The 21,609-nt window shown below is 45.6% G+C and overlaps 1 protein-coding gene across 4 annotated transcripts in view; it reads right to left on the reverse strand.

The window, feature by feature from the left end:
* MAPK4 (mitogen-activated protein kinase 4) overlaps nucleotides 1-19,042 on the reverse strand; it is a 141,384-nt gene extending 122,342 nt beyond the window's left edge. For 3 of the 4 annotated variants that reach the window (XM_073898225.1, XM_025886876.2, XM_073898222.1), the window contains exon 1: nucleotides 18,466-18,617. Coding sequence is in view for 1 of the 4 variants with exons in the window: in XM_073898224.1 (XP_073754325.1) it covers nucleotides 18,886-18,927 (42 nt within the window). In the remaining 3 variants the exon portion in view is untranslated. Of the gene's footprint in view, nucleotides 1-18,465; nucleotides 18,618-18,885 lie in introns of those variants that run through there. The other variant, XM_073898224.1, reaches the window with a different exon arrangement.
* Between the last annotated feature and the right edge of the window lie 2,567 nt (nucleotides 19,043-21,609).

The raw sequence follows: 21,609 nt of genomic DNA on the forward strand, positions 1-21,609 counted from the left end.
TTTCTCTCTCCTTCTCCCTCTGCCTTTACCCCTTGCATTCTCTCTCTCTCTCAAATAAGTAAATAAATCTTTAAAAAGGGGGTGCCTAGGTGGTTCAGTCTGTTGAGCGTCTGCCTTCCGCTCAGGTCATGATCCCGGGATCATCTGAGATGGAGCCCCATGTGTGCTCCCTGCTTAGCGGGGGACCTGCTTCTCCCTCTCCCTCTGCTGCTCCCCCCGCTTGTGCTCTCTCTCTCTCTCTCTCTCTCTCTGTCAAATAAATAAGATTTAAAAAAAAGAAAGAAAGAAAGAGGGCGCCTGGGTGGCTCAGTTGGTTAAGCGACTGCCTTCGGCTCAGGTCATGATCCTGGAGTCCCGGGATCGAGTCCTGGATCGAGTCCCGCATCGGGCTCCCTGCTCAGCAGGGAGTCTGCTTCGCCCTCTGACCCTCCCCCCTCTCCTGTGTTCTCTCTCTCTCTCATTCTCTCTCTCTCAAATAACTAAATAAAATCTTTAAAAAAAAAGAAAAAAAAAGAAAGAAATCTCAAAAAAAAAATCACCTCTCCTATTTACTCCGTATAGACTTCTTGTAGTAACCAAATGAGGTAGAGTATGTTAAATGAGCTTTAAAAGTACAATGCAATTTTTCTACCAGCTGACATTTCATAACTTTATTTTTTCAGATTGGCATTTTTACAGTAAACATCATGAAAAAGAGAAAGAGAAGGCACAGCCCCCCTCATGACCTTAGAACAGACTTCCAAGATGGTACCCAATGTATGGCAACCTTCCTTCCAGGACAAACAGCAGTTGGGATCGGGATAAAAGCAGCTTGCACTCGCCAGCCAAAGTTTGAAGACAGTCCCCTTGGACATTTGGCCAAACTCTCTAGCAAACGAGTTCCAGGTGGCCATGTCATTAGCAAAATGTTTGGGACAGCACTCAGGGAGGCATTCGGATTGTGTCTCTCTGGACAGCATTTCTCTTCCCCTGACCAGCAACGAGGGCAAACATGGACAGTGGGTCACGCCCCCTCCTTTCTGCTCTTACCCGCCCTTCTGATCTGAAGCAGGCTGCCAGCTCCCCATCCTGCAATCTGTTCTCGTAGCTACCGTGTTGGTCTGAAGCAGCAAAAGCCACCTGGAAATGGGTGACCTATAAATCTTGATGTCATTACCTCAGAGCACAGACTGCTCACTGACGCTGGTCATTAATCTGGACCCCTGCCTTCCCCAACAGCAGCCCACTCAAGGCTTCTGGGGGAGCCTCTAACTCAGCCAATGGTGAGACCCCACAGCCTGAGAGGAAGGGGCACAACAAGGGAGACAGAGCCTACGAAAATCTCTGTTAGTCTCTCCGGGTCATGATGAGACCTAGCGGAATCAATTTCCTCAAGAGCCACTTGTTGGAGATGTATCAATTACAGTGTGATGAACAGCCCTACCAGGGGAAACCACATATCAAATTTTCATTACCAGACGAGGTGAGAAGTACCACAAGTGAAATCCGTCAGTGTTGATTCTTCTCGAAGATGGGCCAGGACAGATGAGAACTTGCTCCCACCAACACCTTCTTATTGCACTCGTCCCTACTGAACAATTAGCTCCGCGCGGCCCTCTTCTGCATACACAACTTCATTCTGCAGGCACAGTTCATTCACCACTGCGGTGGGCAAGGAGGGGGTCTGACCTGTTTCAGAAACCCTGTGCCTCCATAATGCCCAGCACTGGCGCCATTTTGAGGGTACTGTGAATTTAGGAGACTGGCCTGGGTAAGCCTCCAAACCGAAAGGCTGGGGGGCTGGCCTCTGACTCAGGTTTGTAATCTGTTCTCAAAGTAGGAGCAGGGGAGGGATGTGTGACTCCCAGGTAGAACCAAGAAAGAAAAACCCAGAGCTCCCCAAAAGATATACAACCCACAGCAGACCTCATTCAGGCTAAGTAGGTAAGACTGCCCCACTCCCTTCCACACAGGTCCTTCATGGCTCTCCTGCTTCAAGGTTGCCCCTGACATTTATTTTAACTTACTTTTCCTTGAGAAACAATCTGAGTCAGGGGAACAAAGAGTGATGGCCTGGTTCCACATACAAGCATACACAGGACATGTTCAAAGAGCCAGTGAAGGCACCCATTGGAAACGGCTCTGAAAAGCTGGAAATACTGAGCAGAGGCAGCGGGTGATGCAAGGACAAGGTGACATAAAGGTCACGCCCCTGTGGTCTTGTCACTTCCCAGGGGAACTCCCGTGACAGCCTCCTGTGTCTCCTGCAGATGCACGCTCCCGCCAGGCCATTTCCCAACTCGTAGGCAAATCTGATCATGTACTCTCCTGCATGAAACCCCCCAGTGAAATGCCTTGCTTTCAGATCAGCCCAGACTCCTCCAGGGGGAGGACCAGCACTGAGATCCGGCCTCTGCCTCCTTATCCAGGCTAAGCTCTCTCCCCATCAATCACCCTAAACCACGTGTGCTCCCCACGCCAGCCTCACTCATGTTCTCTTTCACCTTTGCCCGCACTGCTCCTGGAACACTGCCCCACGCTCCTCACCTGGCAAACCCCTACTCATCCTCCAAGGTTCCACCCCAGGCACCACCTGCTCCCGGAAGCCACCCCTGAGCCACTCTGCCCTGCACGATCCACGGAAGCCCCAGGCGGGGAGGTCATTTGAACTCCTGATCTTGTGACCATTAGGTACATTCGCAGCCATCCAATGTCCTTTCCCTAAACAACACAGGTGCCATCTGTGTCCTTCCTTCGAAGGGCAGTCCCCAGGCCAGCAATCAGCACCACCCCAGAAGGTGTTAGACATGCCAATTCTGGGGCCCCACCCTAGTCCTACTGAAATCAGAGAACCTGGGTGTCGCCCCAGCAATCTGTAGTTTAACACTTCTCTAAGGGACTCCGATGCACACTCAAGTGTGCAAGCCAGTACCCGGGGAGCCTTCCAAGACCATTTTAAGAGCAGTTCAGATTCTGCTCCGTAAGCAGCTACGGTGAACTCTCTGCCTGGCAAGTTCCCCTTCTCTGGGATGGTGGAGCCTCTCCACGGCTGAAAGCAGCTGCATTCACTGGGGCCAGATGCGGAAATACTTCCCCTCCCTGTACCCCTTGGACTAAACAAGAATCACCTAGGGAACCAAGGAAACCAGGCAACTCATGCGCTCTGTGCTTCAGGAAGCTCTCACTAACCCTGAGCAGTGGGCGGGCTCTCCCTGAGGCTTGCTGCACTGGACGGAGTTCACCTCAGGCTAAACCCAGGGCTGGAGCACCTTGCTCCTACAGAAGCCAGTTGCTGGTTGTTTTTCTCCAAAGGACAGTGTGAGACACATCAGGAGTATGACAGGCAGAGCGGCCACTCCTATGACAGGTAGATAAAATGGAGCAGAGCAATTAGGAAGCCCCTGGCCGTTGATTTGGGCTGAAAGGTCCACTGGTAGCCACAACAAAGGCTACGGTGGTGAGCTGAATGTATCAGGTTTTGCTGCCCACTCCACTGCAAGTCACTGCATAACATATCCAAGCCTACAGAAATGTCCAAAGAACCAGAAATAGGCTTTTTAGCACTGACTTCTCTCATAAACCCTTCCATCTAGCTTTCATTTCCTACTTTATTTTTATTGAACACCTGCTATGCACAAGGTTAGCCAGGTCTCATTCACCCGTGGATTGCAACCTTAGCTGCATACGAGAATCATATGAGGAGCTCTGAAAAAATTCTGATGTCTAGTCCAGAGACCAGACCAATTAAACCGGAATCTCTGGAGTCAGACCCAGGCATCAGGATTTTAAAGATTCTCCAGGTGATTCCAATGTGCAGCCAATTTGGGGAACCATGGTTTTAAATATTGATGTCTGGATCCCACCCCAAACCACATAAATCAGTTTTTAGGGCTGGAGCCTGGGCATGTATGTGTAACACACACACACACGTGAATGGAATTTTTAGAGACATCCATTATCACGACGCCCTTTACAGCCCTGCCTACAGGAATTAATGCCTTCTAGGACTGTACAGAAGGTCCATGATTCATAAAAATGGCATTCTCACTAGTGAATCCTATCCTCAGGGCTCCCATAGTCCTCGCACTTTGGTGGGGTGTCCCTACTCAGCAGGGAGCCTGCCTCTCCCTCTCCCTCTGCCCCTCCCCCCACTCATGCTCTCTCTGTCAAATAAATAAAAAATAATAAAATCTTTAAAAAAAACTCCTCGTTTCACAACTTTGACGCTGTGTGCCTTGATTTGCCCAACAAGTGAGGGTGATTTTTTTACTCTACAGCAAATGAATGTGGTTGGGATACTTATCATCTAAAGGATTCCTAGTGGAAATGCTGATGTTTATACAGCAAGTGTGTTTTAAAAGAGGTAAGCCTGCAAAATCACTCATTAAAACTTGGAAAATTAAGCTCAACACCTCTTCTTCTTTTTCAGATTACCTCTGCACAGTTGCTGTTTTAATTTAGTGTGACCTATTTTTTTTTTTTGCCAGCATTGACCATTCATCTACATGCCTGATGACCAAGAGAATTATTCTCTGTAATTACTGTTGCATCAGGAGGAGGGCTGGGCTGGAAGTTAAGAGAAGTGGGCCCTGGGTCCTACGTCACCTCAAATTCCCTGTGTAATCCAGAAGAAGTTATTTGATCTTCAGGTTCTTCATTTATAAAACAAGAGAATAAGTCCTCGCAAGGATGGTTTTCTTCTAGGTCAAACATCATGTGGTTCTCATTTGCTTGTGGACAATGACATTAGCGTGGTGGAGATGGCTAAGCTTATTACTTTGTCTTCCTAAAAATGGGTAACTATTTGGGAGAAAGTACCTTGAGTAACCAATTCCATAAAACAAAGATTAAGTAACTAATAAACACACCTTAATGTGTAATAAACCTAGATGCCATAAGCCTACAGAAAGCGGAGAGATGGCCTATGCTGATAATATTAATGAGGAAAACAATTACACATCTAACCATGATTTCAGAGAAGGAAACAAATGTTATGGCATGAAAACAGAGAGGAGGCAGCCTGGAGCATTTAGGAAAGATTGTCCAGAAGCAACAGTAAAGTTCTTTCTATTAAAGTTTCCAGTAAACTTAGGGTTAAAGGAACAATGAACGTGGCTTCTAGTTCTGAACTTCCCAGGTACGGACAACATGGCCTAAGACAAGCCACCCATCTTCCCCAAGCTCAAGGCTTCCCATCTGCCAAGTGGGAAGCATATAATATGGACGCAATGCACTGAACAGGCCACTGGGAGGCTCAAAGAAGACACCCACATTAAACAAAGCTGGGGAGGATCTAACTTGAGCATGTGTCCCTATCAATTTTGATCTAGTGATTTGTAAAAACCAGAATTTCCACTGAGAAAGGCATCTGTAGATAAAATTCAGAGCTGATGGGATCTCCCACAGTGGCTTCTTTCCTTTCTCTTATCTTCTTAATTTTCCCTTTATTTACTTATTAAATAAAAATATGTGCTTCTTTTTTAAATAGTATAAAAAGGTACAAAATAAAAATAAAAAATCCTTTCCCTCACCCCCACAATCCCCAGTTGCTTTTACTTTACCACTACTAACAATGGCTTTTGTGTCCTTCCAGAAAAAAGCTTGTGAGTAGCTCATAATCATAACTGCACACGTACATAGTCCTGTATCTGCCCCCTCTATCTACAGCTAGACACCTTCTTTTCTAGGCATCTGTTACTGGAGAGGAAAGATCTTATTTCAAATAATCTCAGTTTAAGGCAATATAGTTTTAGATTACTGAAATCTGACATTGCTTTTAGTGGTGATAATTAAATAATCATTCTATTATTATTTCTTACCAATAGGAAAGGGAGGAACAGAACAGGGTTATTTAATATGTTATGGAAGCCAATTCCTGGATTCAGGGGTGTAGAGCAAAACGCTGCATTGTTTGTTGGTTAAATAACAGAAAAGTCAGCCGTTAAAGGACCGATAAACCTTTGGTTCTGTCGATCTGCTTCTGAATAAATTGAATAGAGAAGTCAAGGGATTTTTTTACCTCCTCTTGTTCCATAAATGCATTTCAGGTTCACTTTCAAAAAAAAGTGGGGGGGAGGCTTCAGGATTAACAAATTCACTGAATAACTTTTGAAGAATGAAGGCATACACAAAAATTTAAAAACGAGACTTTAAGCTTTTAACTAAAGTAGTTTAATAAACTAAAAGCATTTTCACGTTGGACACGTACTCCCTGTCATCCTTCATCCAACAAAATTAATAAGGACCTAAATCTTTTTATTTGTCTTTAATCTCCATTCAGCTCAAGAATATGGTAAAGTATAGAAAAAATGGGGCCGCCCGGGTGGCTCAGTCGTTAAGCGTCTGCCTTCGGCTCAGGTCATGATCCCAGGGTCCTGGGATCGAGCCCCACATCGGGCTCCCTGCTCAGCGGGGAGCCTGCTTCTCCCTCTCCCACTCCCCCTGCTTGTGTTCCCTCTCTCGCTGTGTTTCTCTCTGTCAAATAAATAAATAAAATCTTTTAAAAAAAGGTATAGAAAAAATGAAGTTATTTTTTAAATTTTATTATGTTATGCTAATCACCATATATTACATCATTAGTTTTTGATGTAGTGTTCCATGATTCATTGTTTGCGTATAACACCCAGTGATCCATTCAGTACATGCCCTCTTTAATACCCATCACCAGGCTAACCCATTCCCCACCCCCCAAAATGAATAGTTATTTAGGCCATGACATGCCCAGGACTCTTTACCAGGCATACTCTCACTCACACTGTTAAATAACGGTCTTTCTCCTTACTCTGTACATCCTAAATTTCTCTCTATCATTTTGATGGCACACATTTCACTGGCTTTATTACATAGCGGACGGGTGGGTCATTCAAGCCCTCTTTGGTGTCCTACACGATGGGGATTAAAACTCTGTAATAATTGGTCAAGACATTTTTCCTTTTCTCTCCTCTGATCTGGAAAGCTCAAAGCAGTCCAGTATAGTTACTCTATTGTTACATATTTCTCACCTCCTCTTCTAAAGTGGTTTACTGCAATTATCTTCCCAATTCTCCTCTTTACAAATAAAATCATTTCAGATTTCTGAACTTCTTTGTCCCTTTTTTTCCTATTGAAAGTGCTATAACACTTTATTGTTCTGAGTCCTCTAAAAAGTTCTGAATATTTGGTAAAAAGTGCCATTGCCACCACCTAGAGAAGGCAACATCCTGGTCTCTATGACAAGTACAGAGCTTTGCTCGGCTAACTTTGTCTGAACTCCCTGTGGTTCTCACACATGTTACTGAAATCGTAGCATATTATCTCTTATTAGCAGACAAAATGGTCTCAAAATGGCTGGAAAAAAACTCAAATTCCAATTAATGGGAAATTTGACCACAGAAACATAGAACTGGCCTTGATGGATCTCAAAAGAACTATACCTCTCTAGAAAAAACTTTAACAGCCTACGTTGCTGATAAATAAAAGAAACGTAGACTTGTCCCTAAAGTGAATCATGCTGCAGGAATTAATTTACTTCATTTCAGGCTGAAGAGATTTCAGACATCATGGTTCATAAATTCTTATAGCTGGTGGGGCTTTCTAGTAATTCTGCCTCTAAAAATAATCATGGAAGGGTTCACTTTCTGGGAGAATACAAAATTTGCTTGTTCAAAATTAATTAAGTCATTTATCCTTTCTTCCAAAGGCCTCAGTCACAATCCAGAACTACCTGGGAGTAGAACGACAGCTTCATTCCTTTAAGGACAGTTATTAAAGCCCAACTGGAGGATTTCTATTTCTAGCTAAGAGTGGACTAAGTTATATATAATCTTTCCTATGTGTGAAATGTTGTAAGATTAAAATAAAAATAAGCTGGGTAAATCATCATGGAATACCAAAAAAAGCTCCATGGTATACGGTGGTCTCCAAAACGTTGGTGGGGATACGCTCCCACAAAACAAGCCCTTTCCAGAGAGGCAGATCCCTACTGGCCACACCTTCCTTGCTTTCCTTAACAGCTAGCTACACACCTGAGCCGTGACAGCAGACTGTGGTTTCCTGGGCTTATAGCAATCTTCTGAGAAGACAGCTCTGAGGTTCCCAAGAAGAAAGGTACCCCAAAATAAAAATTGAGCCTCCCTCATTTTTTGGCAATGGAGACTCTGATAAGGTGGCGGAGAGGGGCTTCCCATCATTCTGTGCCTCTATGCCCAACCTTTTCAAACTCAGAAAATGCGTGGTTTTTTTTCATTGTAAAATTCTCTGGCTTCAGGAGGTTGGGGAAAAACATCTTTGAGAGTTGGAGCAAAGTAGGGGGAAAATACATTTGGCTAGTGATCCTGAGAACACATGGATAAGCATGTGACTTCTAAAAGCCAGGAAGGATTACATAAGCTTCTTTGGAAACATTAGATTCCACAGGAGTCCCCTGGAAAGGCCACCCTGACTCCTGAGCCTCGACACAAATAGTTCAGTCTCTACAAGGACTAGACTTGGCCATGGGGAAAATATTCTGCTTTCCATCTAGAAATGCTGGGGACCAGGTCGAATGGAAGAAATCTTACCTAGCTAAAATACAATCTATTCATTTTCCTTCTTCCCTTCCAGTTGCTGGAAGAGAAAACATTTTCTTCCCTCATCATGTGCCTTGGTCCTAAATTTGCATCTTTCTGCAGGCTTGTATGGACGAGAAGGAAGAAACCAGATGGGAGACGGATGACTGATGGGACTCCAGACGCCACTCCTGCCACCGCTCTCTCTGCCAGTCACCTGCCTTATTAGGAAAAGCCTGAGGGATTAGTCTCTTCTGTGTAGGGAAATATACCTACATTTAGCTAGGATGCGGTTTGCAGGAACGGATTCATCCCGACCTCGGCTTTCCAGCTGTGACCAGGATATTGGTAGTGGTGGAGAAAGTTCTCTGGTCATGGGCAAAGGGCAGCAGGTAGATCAGACTCACTTCTGCCTCCTCCAGCAGTGGGGAACTGGGTAATTTGAACCAAACTTCCCAATGAACACAACAAAGAAACCTAGATGAAATATTTTTTTTAATTCTTCCTAAAAAGCACACGAGCTAACATGATGGGGAGGGACTTCGGATGTAAGATCTGGGAGAAGGAGGTCCAGGAATGTGGGCCTGGGTATTAGGGGCTACTTTTACCCAGTCAGATGGTCTGTGAATCCAAAAGAGGAAGTTAGAAGGCCGAGCAGCACTTTTGGCAGCCTCACAGTCAGGGGGCCAGGGCATCCCTAGGGTTAAGGCCTGGTAAACCACTTCACACATATGTTTGGGACCCTAGGAGTAAGAGAAAACAAAAAATAAACCAGTCTGACTTCCTGACATGTGGGTGGCCTAAAAAAAACCTCAAGTCCCCAAACTGATCCAGGATTGCTGGTACCCCAAAAAGCCTGAATAAGCTATTTAAAATCCTCTCTAAAATTCCTGTCATTTGTATCAGCATCACTCAAAGCCTCAAATTATTGCATTTCATCAATCTTAAATATCACTAATTATATGATTGCACTACTATTTTAGGTACCAGTGAAAAAGAAAAGAAAAATGTTAGGTAGCTACTATTCTGGGTACTAATTATAGTACTAAGTACTTAGTACTTAGTACTATAGTACTAAGACTCCGTCAACTGTAAACCACATCTGAATTTCAGAGATTAAAGTGTGGGGAGAAAAAAACTACATCTTAAAATTGATGAGATGAGATATTTATGCAAATATTTTTTCAAAACAATATCTAGCACACATTCAAAGATAATCAGGCACATAGGGAGATATAACATAAATATGGACCAGCCTGACAATCAGAACAAACAACAGACAGAAGAAACAGATGCATAAGTATTCCAGATGGAAAAATTACGACACACAGAATGTAAAACAACTATACTTAGTACACTCACAGAGATACAAATTGGGCTTCAGCATTACAAAACAAGGAAACAGGAACTACATAAAAGTAACAAAGATTTGAAAAAGAACTAGAAATTTTAGAATTGAAATTCAGTAACTACAACAGATGGATTTATGGGCAGATTAGATACAGCTGAAGAGACACAGTGTGATTTAGAAGACAGGTCAGAAGCACTATCAGAATGTTGCTGGGAGATATAAAAAGGATGGAAAATATGGAAAAGAGGGTAAGAGATAAAGAAGATACAGTAAGGAAATTTAAGATAGTAAAATGACCTTACAACACAAAGTTCTCCCAGAAATAGGCAAGAGAATTCAGAGGAAGTTGCTAATAACCCTAAGCTCAGCTCCTTCAAAGACCAACTACACCACAGAGGCAGGTCACCTTAGTGAAGATCCAGAGATAATATAACCCTGGTTTAAAAGTTGCAGTGTTGTGATTTCTCAGAAATATGTATTTGGCCATTCAGATGACCAAAATCTATTTCTCACATATATTTGGTCTTTGTCCATGTCCACAGTTCCTGGCTCACAGCCCCCCAGATCTAGGAGATTTCCTGAGCAAGAAGAGCAATGGAAACATCTTTTGTCATAATATTTAGTCTCTGTCCTCAGTTCCTGAAATCACTTCAGAGCCAAAAGGTGAAATGGGTATCTTATTATTCATAGAAAGTCCCACTCCTCACCATAACTGCATTTATGTTAATCAGGTGACTCCTGGAAAGTACCTAAGGATAGGGCCTGGTTGCCAGGGGAACTAACCATGAATAGAGTGATGGAACTTTCAATCCTACTGCCTGACTTGCGCGAGGAGGGGAGAGGAACCAGAGGTTAAATCAGTTACTAATGGCCAACGATTTAATCAATCATGCCTATGTGATACAACCTCCATAAAAATCCAAAATGTTGGGGTTCAGAGAGCTCTTGTTTGGGGAACCTGAATGCTTTCTCATACCACTGTGCCTGGCCCCAAACTCCATGTGGACAGAAACTCCTTTGTTTGGGACCTCCCCCTGTGTATCTCTTCATCTGGCTATTGATTCATACTCTTTAATATCCTTTGTAATCTAATGAGTCAACAGGTCTCCTGAGTTCTAAACCACTTTAGCAAATTAACTGAACCCAAGGAATGGGTAGTGGGAATCTCTGCTTTACAAGCCAGTCAGTCAGAAGCAGAGATGACAAGCTGGGCTTGCAACTGGCTTCTGAGGTAGAGGGTAGTCTTGTGAGACTGAGACCTTAACCTGTGGAATCTGATGGCTCACCAGAATTGAGTGGAATTGTAGGACAGTCAGCTGGTGTCCAAGATTTGCTTGAATGTGTGGGGAAAACGGCCCCATGCATTGGAATTGGTGGTCAGAACTCTTTTTAAAGAATAGGCAACTACTCCCTTCATATATGAATGGATATAGTAAAATAGTTCCCACTTCACAAGCTGTTGGAAGTATTGAGAACTAACACCTGAGAAGTACTAAGTAAGTGCTCACTGTACGCTGGTCGATACCAAGGGGATCAAGCTCCCTGTCCACCTAACCTCGTTTCAGGAGCCAAATAAGCAGCTCCACCACTATGAACAGAAAGAGTTTAGCCTAAAACATAGCACTTGACGTGTTGGAACTGTGGAACATTAGCGTTGGACAGAATTCTTCATAGAATATCCAGGAAAGCAGAAGTTTATTGTCTTTCCTTTTTTAAAAAAATGGATTTTACACGTGCAGATCAATTTTTTAAACCACTAACCCCAAATGGAAAAATAGATTAACAAAAGATACAAGGAGGTAACAATCCTAGAGAGAAATGTTTAGCCATATCGGTAACCAAAATGTAAATGAAAGCAATAGTGGCATATTTTCCACCAAATTAGTAATTTTTTAGAAATAAAATACCCTAGAGACACCTGGGAGGCACAGTCAGTTAAGCATCTGACTCTTGGTTTCAGCTGGGTCATGGTCTCAGGATCAAGCCCCAAGTGGGGTGCTACACTGAGTGCAAAGTCTGCTTGGGACTCTCTCTGCCCTCCCTCCTGTGCTTGCTCTCTCTCACTCCCTCTCAAATAAATAAATCTTTAAAAATAAAATAAAATACCCTGTGCCATCAATGATGTGGTAAAATCATTTCCATTTTTGGAACGCAACTGGTTAACATGATACATTTCCACTCTTGGTTGAGTAATTTCACTACCTGGAAATGTACACCAAGAAAACAATTCAAATTACAGAAAAAGTATGAACACAAAGTTGTTCACTGCAATGATACAGCAGTGAGAAACTGTGAGCAAACAATGTTCACTAACAACAAAATATTGTGATAAATAAACAGGCTTCCAGAGTACTGAATTATGTAGCCATTAAGTTATGTTTACAAAGAGTCTGTAAAAACATAGAAATTGTCATAATATTAACTGAAAAAAGATATGAATTACAATTATATGTACATTATGATCTCAATTGTGTTTAAAAATTGAGCTGAGAAAAAAACCACTAAAACATAGCAAAATATGATTGGGTCAAAGGATCACGCTGGGATTTTTAATTTTTTTTTTTTGCTACTTCCCATAATGCATATTAGTACTTTTCTAATAGGGAAATAAATGTTTTCATTCTAATTATTTACTATAAAGACAATATCAAAGAGCACTAAAGGAAGTTTTTTTATTTAAAAAATTTTATTGAGATATAATTGACATATAACATTAGTTTCAGGTGTACAATGTAATGATTCAATATTTGTATATATTGTGAAATGATCACCACAAGAAGTCTAGTTAACATCCACCACCACCCAGTTACAATTTTTTTTCTTTTGTAAGATCTACTCCCTTAACAACTTTCACATATACAATCCAATGTTATTAACTATACTCACCACTCTATACTTAAGAAGTTTTGTAAAATAATCTCATTCCACCAATCCAACTGTTTCAGGTTTTTCCTGGTTCTTTTCAATACTACTCATATGCACACACACCTTTGGCATAGGTGTAATCAGTGTGAATTAATGATTAGATCTACAGGACTAGATGACCTAGGAACTCTTCTCCTGCCTGGACCTCCCTCCACTTGTTAGTGCTCTAGCAACCACGAAGTCAGAACAATATTCCAGTGACAATGAATGCCAAAGGGGATGGATGGGACAAACTCCTGACCCCTAGCCCAGCACTGGCACTAACCTCTGTGTAACCCTGGCAAGCCTCCTAACTTCTCTCAGCCTCGGTTTCCCCATTTATAAAATGGGCCAAGGAGAGCTGCTCACTGGTCCCCAAAATCGCTGGCAGGTTTAATCTCTGTGCTTGCGTGTAGATTTGATCCAAAATCTCCAAACAGATCTTGACTCTTGAAAAACTCTATAAAAATAAAATCCGTTTAAACACAAACGGAGAACTAGCTATTTAAAAAAAAAAAATCCCTCCTACAATAAATCGTCTTGTAGAGAGTCTTTTTATTTTTGTTAAATCTAGACATTGACATATTGATAGTTCAATTTCACATGCAGTCAGGCACATTTAAATCCTAAAGCAATAATCATAGCACTTTCTCTTCCTCATTTAAGGTAGGTTGATTTAGATTAAGGAAAAAGACTGTGAATGAAACGTCCGAAATATAGAGGTTTTTTTGTTTGTTTTATTATCTTAAGTTTTCAAATACTTCAGTTATTTGCCTACCCCTGCCCCACAAAGGCATTTCCTATCTAGCCTGTTGCAATGCAAGGAAAATTCCCGTCCCAGACTTGGGAATTCCAAAACAGAAGTTTGAATCAATGAAATCTTACCGCAAACTTTTCACATACCATTATAATATGCCGAAAAAGAGTTTCGTTCACTTTCTGAATCAGTAACTCGGGCTCTGGGCCAACCTCGCTTCCGACGTGCGTTAAGGTACTACCATCCACTGGGGGAACTCACACAGCCTCCTGCTAAACTTGAACTAACTTCTCCCCAAGTTCCATCCTACCGCCATGCTGCTGATGCTGATGCTGACCTGGGGTGGCTGAAGCTCTCAAAGTTTCTTTCTGAGGGCATATGGTAACAGAAGTACAGGCCACCCTGCATTTAACAATTCTAGTTTGATCCATGCTCTCTATGTAAGTCAAGTCTTCGAGAAGCTTCTCTTAGCTCTTGCCAGTCATGGGGAGAAGAAAGTCTTCACTTTCTTACTCCTGCAGCCACAGCTGTCCTTTCACTCCTCAACTCTTTCCCAGAGGCAGCTTTACTTGAAGCTCACGAAACTGAAACCCCTCTTGCAGGATCCTTCCAATGTCGAAGTAACACTTTCACCTGGTCATTTTGTCTTTTTCTAAAAGAGGACGCCTCAAATTACATAAGCATCTGTCCCACCAGAACTAGATCCTCTCCCCACTTCCCTCCCCACTGCTGCCCACCAGCCACTGCCCAAGCAGCAGCTAGGATGACCCTGTGGGCAATGGTGGTTCTGCTGCCCCCACGTCCAGTATGTTCATCAGCCACATGCTAGGGGAAGAACCTGAGATTTTTTTAATTTTTATTTATTATTTATTTATTTATTTATTTATTTTTGCCTTAAAAGACTGACTTAACATCATGAGCAGATTAGACTATGCGGAATGACAAAGGATGTTTTACTGATTTATGAAATGATTCATATGGAAAGTTCCACAAAGCTAATTTCACATTTACTAAGTCACCATTATTGAAAAGAACCAAGTGATGTTAAAATAAGGCCTCTCCCAGAAAAGTGGGAAGTTCTATAGAATGGTACATATCCACCAGTACCCGTTAAAACTGGTTCTCAATCAGGGGTGATTTTGTTCCCCAGGGAACATCTGGCAACAACTGGAGACATTTTTGATTGTCACAACTTGGGGTGGGACAGCATGCTACTGGCATGGACTGGGTAGAGGCCAGGGATAGTGATAAATACTCTACAACACAAAGGACAGTCCCCATGACAAAATATTATTCAGCCCACAACATCAATAGCACTCAGGCTGAGAATTCCCTCCTTAGAATAATGAGCATGTGTAGATGGGTAAAGAGGCAAGGATTCTGTTTGGAAAACGATTAACCTTTAAACACCAGAGCAAGTGAAGGTCAGGTTGACAGGTAGCTCAGGCAGAGCTGCAATCTGACTTCAGTCACCCCACTAAGGTAAAAAGCATGGAAGGCTCTGGACTTTCATGGATCACACAGGACTGCAAGGACCCTTGCCAAGAGTGGCTACGTGAGGAGGTGGCAGCATAATTTCCGGAGCACCATGAAGGGCACTTTGCCTCCCCAATTACCTCCAATACCCACTTGTCTGTGCTTGAAATCCTCTCGTGGTGGACAAAACCTTTCATTCCATAATGAGGTTTAAAGTACAAAGACCCCTGGAAAAATGAACAGTGACCTACATTCATATTCAAGAGAAAGTGACTGATGACAGATTGTTTTTCCCCTGAGTTTTCATAGAGTGAAAGGCTCTGAGCAGCTCAAAGTGGTGCATGCAGAGGAAGAGAGGACAGGCCCTGAGGAGGGAGGGAAAGGGTGAAGAAATGAGCAATACAGCGTTCAGAGAGAAATGTCATCTCCAGACCATGCCTGAGCCTGCTGGGAGGCAGGGATGCAGAGAGAAAAAAAGAAGTCACATTCTTAGCCTTGAAGAAGATTACAATCAAGTTCAGCTCAGGTGAAAAAACTCCAGGAATGCTTGAAAGAATGGCAGGGATGCAGTGTGGTCCCTGCAGCGAACAGCAGACAAAGGTCCTCACCAGCCCTGGGATCACAGTGAACCTCAAACTGTGCCAGGTGCTCCCCCCCACCGGCCCCCCCCCACACCTAGCAAAGTCATGGACACAGTAAAATGCTCAGGCAGCAATTCTTTGAATGAATGGAAACTATTCTAGAGCAAGACCTACCCAGTTCCTGGTTTGTTTTCCTTCACACCTTTGCTTACACCATTTCTCTCAATTTGGGAGGAAGCCTTGGTTTGAAGTCTTCTCTGCCCATGTGAGTCCTAGTCCATCTCAAGAAGCCAGTTTATGTTCTCTCTGTACATTCCTGATTTCAGCCTCTGTGGGTTCTTCCTCTGCTCCTAAGTATAGGGCCTCCAAGCCATTCACCTAGTGTTTACCCTATGTCCTATGTATCTTTTATAATGGGCCTAATTCCAGAAAGGATTTGAGGGGAGCTTTCAAGCTCTTAACAAAAAAATAAGGCAATGTTGTTTAAAAAGAATTTAAGAGGGAAACTGGAGATAATTTGAGAAGAAAAAGATCACTGTACCAAGAAGCTGGTACACAAAGCAGTTACCAGGAATTACTGGAGGCCAAGGTAAAAAGATAAACACACTAGACATATAGAAGGTGCTCACTGAGAAGAGGGAAGCCACAATTCCATGCCTGCAGGACTTTCTCTGCCAAATTCTAGGAGGAATATGCTCCTGGCTTTTCAAGTCTGCTGCGCAGTCATTTGACGTGTTGATCTCAAGAACTCTGTTAGGTCCTTTAGGACAGAATACATCTTAGATTATATTTCCCTGATAAGAGCCTATATTAAACATAAGTGCTCAAATATTTGCTAATAGACTAATGACCCGCAGGTTGCTCGCCAATCTGGACATTCCAGTGTGTCTCAGGATCCCAAAAGGACCAGAGCAGTAAGTCATCAAATCTCTTAGCAGGAAGGACCATTTGATTCTTCCCCTGAGTTCCTAGCCCACCAAAGGATGGGATTTTAAAGATAGGCTCACCCCACCTGCTGTCACCAGTTTGAAACTAGGGGCTGGGAGGTCCTTTCAGGCCCTATCTTCCTGCCTCCCCCCAAGCCCTTCCTGGTTTAGTTGACTGTCCTTTTGTCTGTCTTTCTGTCCACATCACAGATTCCCTTATCCCTTTGAGTGTCAGGGCCTTGCCCTATTAACCTTTAATTCACGGCAGTAATTAGCATGGTGCTTTGCACAAAGGAACTGCCTTCTTCTTCTTCTTCTTTTTTTTTTTTTTCCAGTGTAAGGAAAGTGAATTGGAAAGGGGTCCCAGAGCAGGCCTTTTCATTATTCTGCCTTGCTGCCCTCTGACCCCTCCAGCTACAGCCTAGAACACCAGCTCTTCCTACCTCACATGACAAGCAGTCCGGAAAGGTTAAAATGCAAGTTACTAAAGGAACTGAGGACTCGAGGGCCCAAAGACACATTCACTCTCCCTTGTTTCCACAGGTCCCCCAAAAGTAGGCTGGGCAATCCTTCAGAAACACACGCAGGCACACACGATAACAAAAAAACCTTTGTACACAAAAGGTGCTCAGTAAATATCTATCAAAATAAGGTCACAGCACACCTACCTTTAATACAGGAAACGCTCAATAAATATCTGCTAAATCGGAAAGTTTATAACACATCTACTTTATACGTAGTAGATGCTCAATAATTATCTTTCAAATTAACATGATCGTAGGACTTACTTCTGCCTCGCACATAGTAGGCCCCCTGTAAATGGCTACTAAATCGAATAGTAGTAGACGCCCGCTCAGAGAACCCGGGCAGAGGTGACATCAGTCAGATCCCAGGCAGAGATCCATGAATGGAAATGCGAGTCTCAAGGTAGCGCTTTCGAGAGAGCGGGAGAGGCGCGTGACAGTGCCCGGCCGCGGGGCACAGCGCGCTTTTTCCGGAGCCGCGGACTCCCCGCCCGCTCCCCAGCATTGATTAGCGATCGGGACCCATTCCCCACCCAGGCGCGGGAAACGGCCGCCGCCTCCAACTCTCACTTCGGGGCTGCACCTGGACCTCCCGCATCGGCCCCCTCCCGGGGGCATCCGCCCACTCTGGCTTCTCCTCGGATTCCGGAGAGTTGCGGGCAGAACAAAAGCAAACGCCCCGAGGCTTCCGATTGCTTTTCCGATGGAGAGCAGCCCGGGAAGAGGCTGAAGCCAGCCCGGGACCTGGCTCCGTGGTCAAACCCGATCGGCTGCCGGCAGCCGCCCGCCCTCTCCAACAGAATCAGGCTCGGGATTGCAGAGCCGGGGAAAGCAGCGGGGCTCCCTCCCTCCCCGCCCTCTCAGGCGCCCTGAGCCCCCGCCCTGGGGCCGCGGGAGGGCAGAATGGGCGCCTCGGTCGGGTAGGGGCGCTATATTAACCCCTGAACGAAGCGCAAAGGAGGCTGGAGGGAAAGATGCTAGGGGACTGGGACAGACCCCACAACCAAGATCCGAATTTGAACTCGCAGTGCGAACCGCCCCTCGGCGCCCCCAAACGCGCAGAACAGCCCGCGGGGGTGGGGTCCCCTCAACGGCGCCGGGTCCCTAAAGCCTCCTTCTCTACACACCCCCGCGGGGATGCTCAGCGGCACCCTTCCCATCCGAACCACAGATCCAGCGGCAGCCCCGGCGCGCGGTTGGCCGAGGAAAGGGTCCTAGGGGGCGGCCGCGTCGGTCTCGCGGGAGACACCCCCCACTCGGAAACCCGCTAGTTTGGTATTTGCTTGGTTTTCCGTTTGGGTTGTTTTTTCTTAAGGTGGGGTGGGGGTGCAGGGAGAGCCGGGAAGTAGCATTTCTTCCTTTCGCCCGGCTTCTCCGGAGCCCGCTGAACTCCGAGAGGGGCGGGCAGCAGCAGAAGAAAGAAAGCGGAGGGGGCCACTTACCCAAAGCAGAGCCCGAGAGCGCGGCGGCCCGGGCGCGAGCGGCGCCTTTGTCTGCGGTCGCGGCGCCGGCGCGCTCGGCCAGGCCGGTCCCAGCCCCGGCGCGCTGCGAGCTCCAGCGGCCGCCCGGACAGCCAGGCTCCGGCTCCGGCTGCGACTCCGGCTCCGGCTGCGGCTCGGCTCTGGCCCCCGCCCGCACCGCCCCGCGCTCGCCGCCGCCGCGGCTCCGCCCCGAGCCGGGCCCCGCCCCCGGGCCGCCGGGCCCCCACCTGCTGCGGCGGCGGGCGTGGGGGAACCCGGCCTGGGCCGCCAGGGGCGGCCGCGTCGCCCGCGCGTCCAGCTCCCGCCTCCCCAGCTGCCCGGACGGGCGCGCGCGGGGCAGACCGCCCTTCTCCCACGCAGCCCCGGCCGAGGCAACCTCACCTGAGGGGCCCGGCGCCCGCGTTTTCTGTGTGCAGCCGCCATCCCGGGGTAGCCTGGCCTTCCTGCCTGGGCGCACGTTCTCAGGAGTCCTCCATCACCTTAGAAGCCCGTCCTCACTTTTGTCCCGGGGAGGGGACCCGTCGGGCTCTGCCCGGGCGGGAGGGGGCGGCGGGAAGCGAGGTCCTCCTGAGCCCCGGCCGAAACCGGCCCTCGCAGCCCGGTCAGCCCCGCGCCGCTGCAGCGGGCGGCGACCGGGTGGCCGGTTTAGTGCCGTGCCGTCGCCGGGCAAAGGGAGACCCGGATGGGCGGGAGAAGGAACCTGGCGGAGAGTGGAGGGGGCGCGGGGTGCACGTGCACGGGTCCAGAGCCTGCCCTGGGTTCAGAGCGGGCCACCTGGGCTGTGGACCTGTGCTCACTTGCAGGGCCGGGATGAAGGTAACAGAAGGGAACCAGACTTTGGAAGCCAGGGAGAAGGAAAGGAGAAGCCACCAGACCCATACATAACACTGGTAATAACTGGTGTTTAGATGGCGCCTTCCGGCAAATCCAAAGTGGTCCACCCCGATTAGGTGGGTCACTTAATGGCATTCGCCCCAGTGGAATGGCTGAGGAGCCACTTTTCTAGGCAGAGAAAAATATGATAACCTGAATAGTGTATAATGAGGTCACTAGCAGCTTTAGCTGCCCATGGGCCCTCCCTTCTCCCAACTCCCAAGGCATTCCGAGGAAGAATCTTACTTTGACGCTTCACAGGGTCCGCTGTATCCTATGGTTATTTCTGCTTCACCCCCCTCCCTCCAGGGCCGAGGGCAATTCCACGTGTGTAATAACTGTTGAAAGCATTAATGTGTGATTCATGTAACTCTGTTAATTGTAACGTGGGCAAAACATAAAGATTTTAAATTGTGGGGTCATATCGGAAAATGCATCAAGTGGGTAGAGCAGTGATGGCCATACGAAGAGGAATAAATGTTAGCTCTAATTATTATGTAGATAAAATGCTGTTAATCATATGTATGCAGGTATGGGGTTAAGGTTACATATTGACTTAAAGGGGGCAGTTATCTGGACCTTCATTAACCTGAAAGAACAGGTAAGGATAAGGAGAAAGTAAAGATAATAGGTAAAGATAAGGAAAGTAATAAGCAAATGTGTGTGCATCTGTGGTAACTTTCCTCTGTACCTTTCCCAAAGAGAACATTTTAACATTTGCTTCCTTAATTTTCATTACAAATAAATATTGTCAATTCAGTGGGTATGTATAAATATGGAGTGCTCTGTTAATTTATTCATTTTCATAACATCTTTTCTAGGAAGAAGGAATAAGAAGCTCCAAGGATTCTCATTTTGTCCAAAAAAGCCAGAAAGGCAAACGTCTCACCACATTAAGCCCTCTAGGCTGAGAGTCCGGTAGGTCTGAATAAAGAGACTGACTCAGGACAACAGCAGCAAAGCTCCTAGTCTCCCTCCTGGGTGTTTTAGATCAGTGTCTTGGGTCTGTGAAACTGCTCTCGGGAGCAATGTGCTTGTCCACGTGAGATAATTTATCTCTTCCTTTTGGCAACTGGGAAAATGTAATTTTCTCCGTGTGATGAGCATGAGTGAATGGCTCATGCGTAGTGAATGGCTGTCCTCCAAATTGTGGGACAAGGGTGTGAAATATGCATTTTAATATCAGAGTCCATTACCACACAATGCCATTGGAATGAATAGGAATCGGGATATTTTACCTAGACACACTCTGTCACATCAGTATCACATGGGGTTCTTCTCCTATGGATGCTGTTATTAGGAAACAGTTTATTCCTTATTTTCACCCCCACAGAAGAAACGTTTCCCAAAGAAACAGCTGGGCTAGATAGGGTAAGAAGAAAATAACCGCACAGAACCCAGGGGGTGGAAAGGTCACCAGGTTGCTTCAGGGCTTATTGTCTTCAGGAGGAAAAATGTACCAGCATTTCCCCACTGCCTATGAGTAAGATACCCGTAAGCTGTACCTGGATGGCTCGGCCAGAGGTGCTGATGTCTGCAGTGGTCCTGGAGGACACAGCGGTGGGGGGTTGCTGCACTGCACCTAAGCCTGGCTTAGGGTATTTAGATATGATGTTTTTGAAATATTGTTGCTATAGATGGAATATTGTGTATTCCCCCAAGGCATCTGTCCCGAAACCTAATCCCCAACATGTTGGTATTTGGAGGTGGGGCCTTGGGGAAGAGAGGAAGTCAGGAGGGTGGAGCCCTGAGGAATGGGATTTCTGCCTTGGTAAAAGAGACCCCACAGAACTCCCTTCACTCCTTCTTTGCCATGTGAGGACACCGAGAAGACAGGCATCTGTGAGCCAGGAAGTAGGCCCTCGCCAGATGCCAAATCTGCTAGCACCTTGATCTTGGACTTCCCAGCCTCCAGAACTGGGAGAAGTTCAGTTTTGTTGTTTATAAGCCACCCAGTTTCTGGTATTCTGTTATAGCAGCAGGAATGGACTGAGATAACAGAGTGACCATTCTCAGGAAGATCTAGTATCCAAAATGGGGTAACAAATGACCATCTTTCTCCATAGAACTTCCAATAGGACTTTTTTATTGTGATATAGTAAGAAATATATTTGCTCTTAGCCCCAATATATTGGGTCCTGGCACAGAACCTTCAAACCCTTGGAATTTCCTGAGTGATTGGAGTGTCTTTTGTCTTTCATAACAGTACCCTTTTGAGTTTATTCTAATGAG

This window comes from Callorhinus ursinus, unplaced genomic scaffold (genome assembly GCF_003265705.2).
Source record: "Callorhinus ursinus isolate GAN/ISIS: 27379988/994484 unplaced genomic scaffold, GSC_fseal_2.0 scaffold11, whole genome shotgun sequence".
NCBI classification, from domain to species: Eukaryota; Metazoa; Chordata; class Mammalia; order Carnivora; family Otariidae; genus Callorhinus; species Callorhinus ursinus.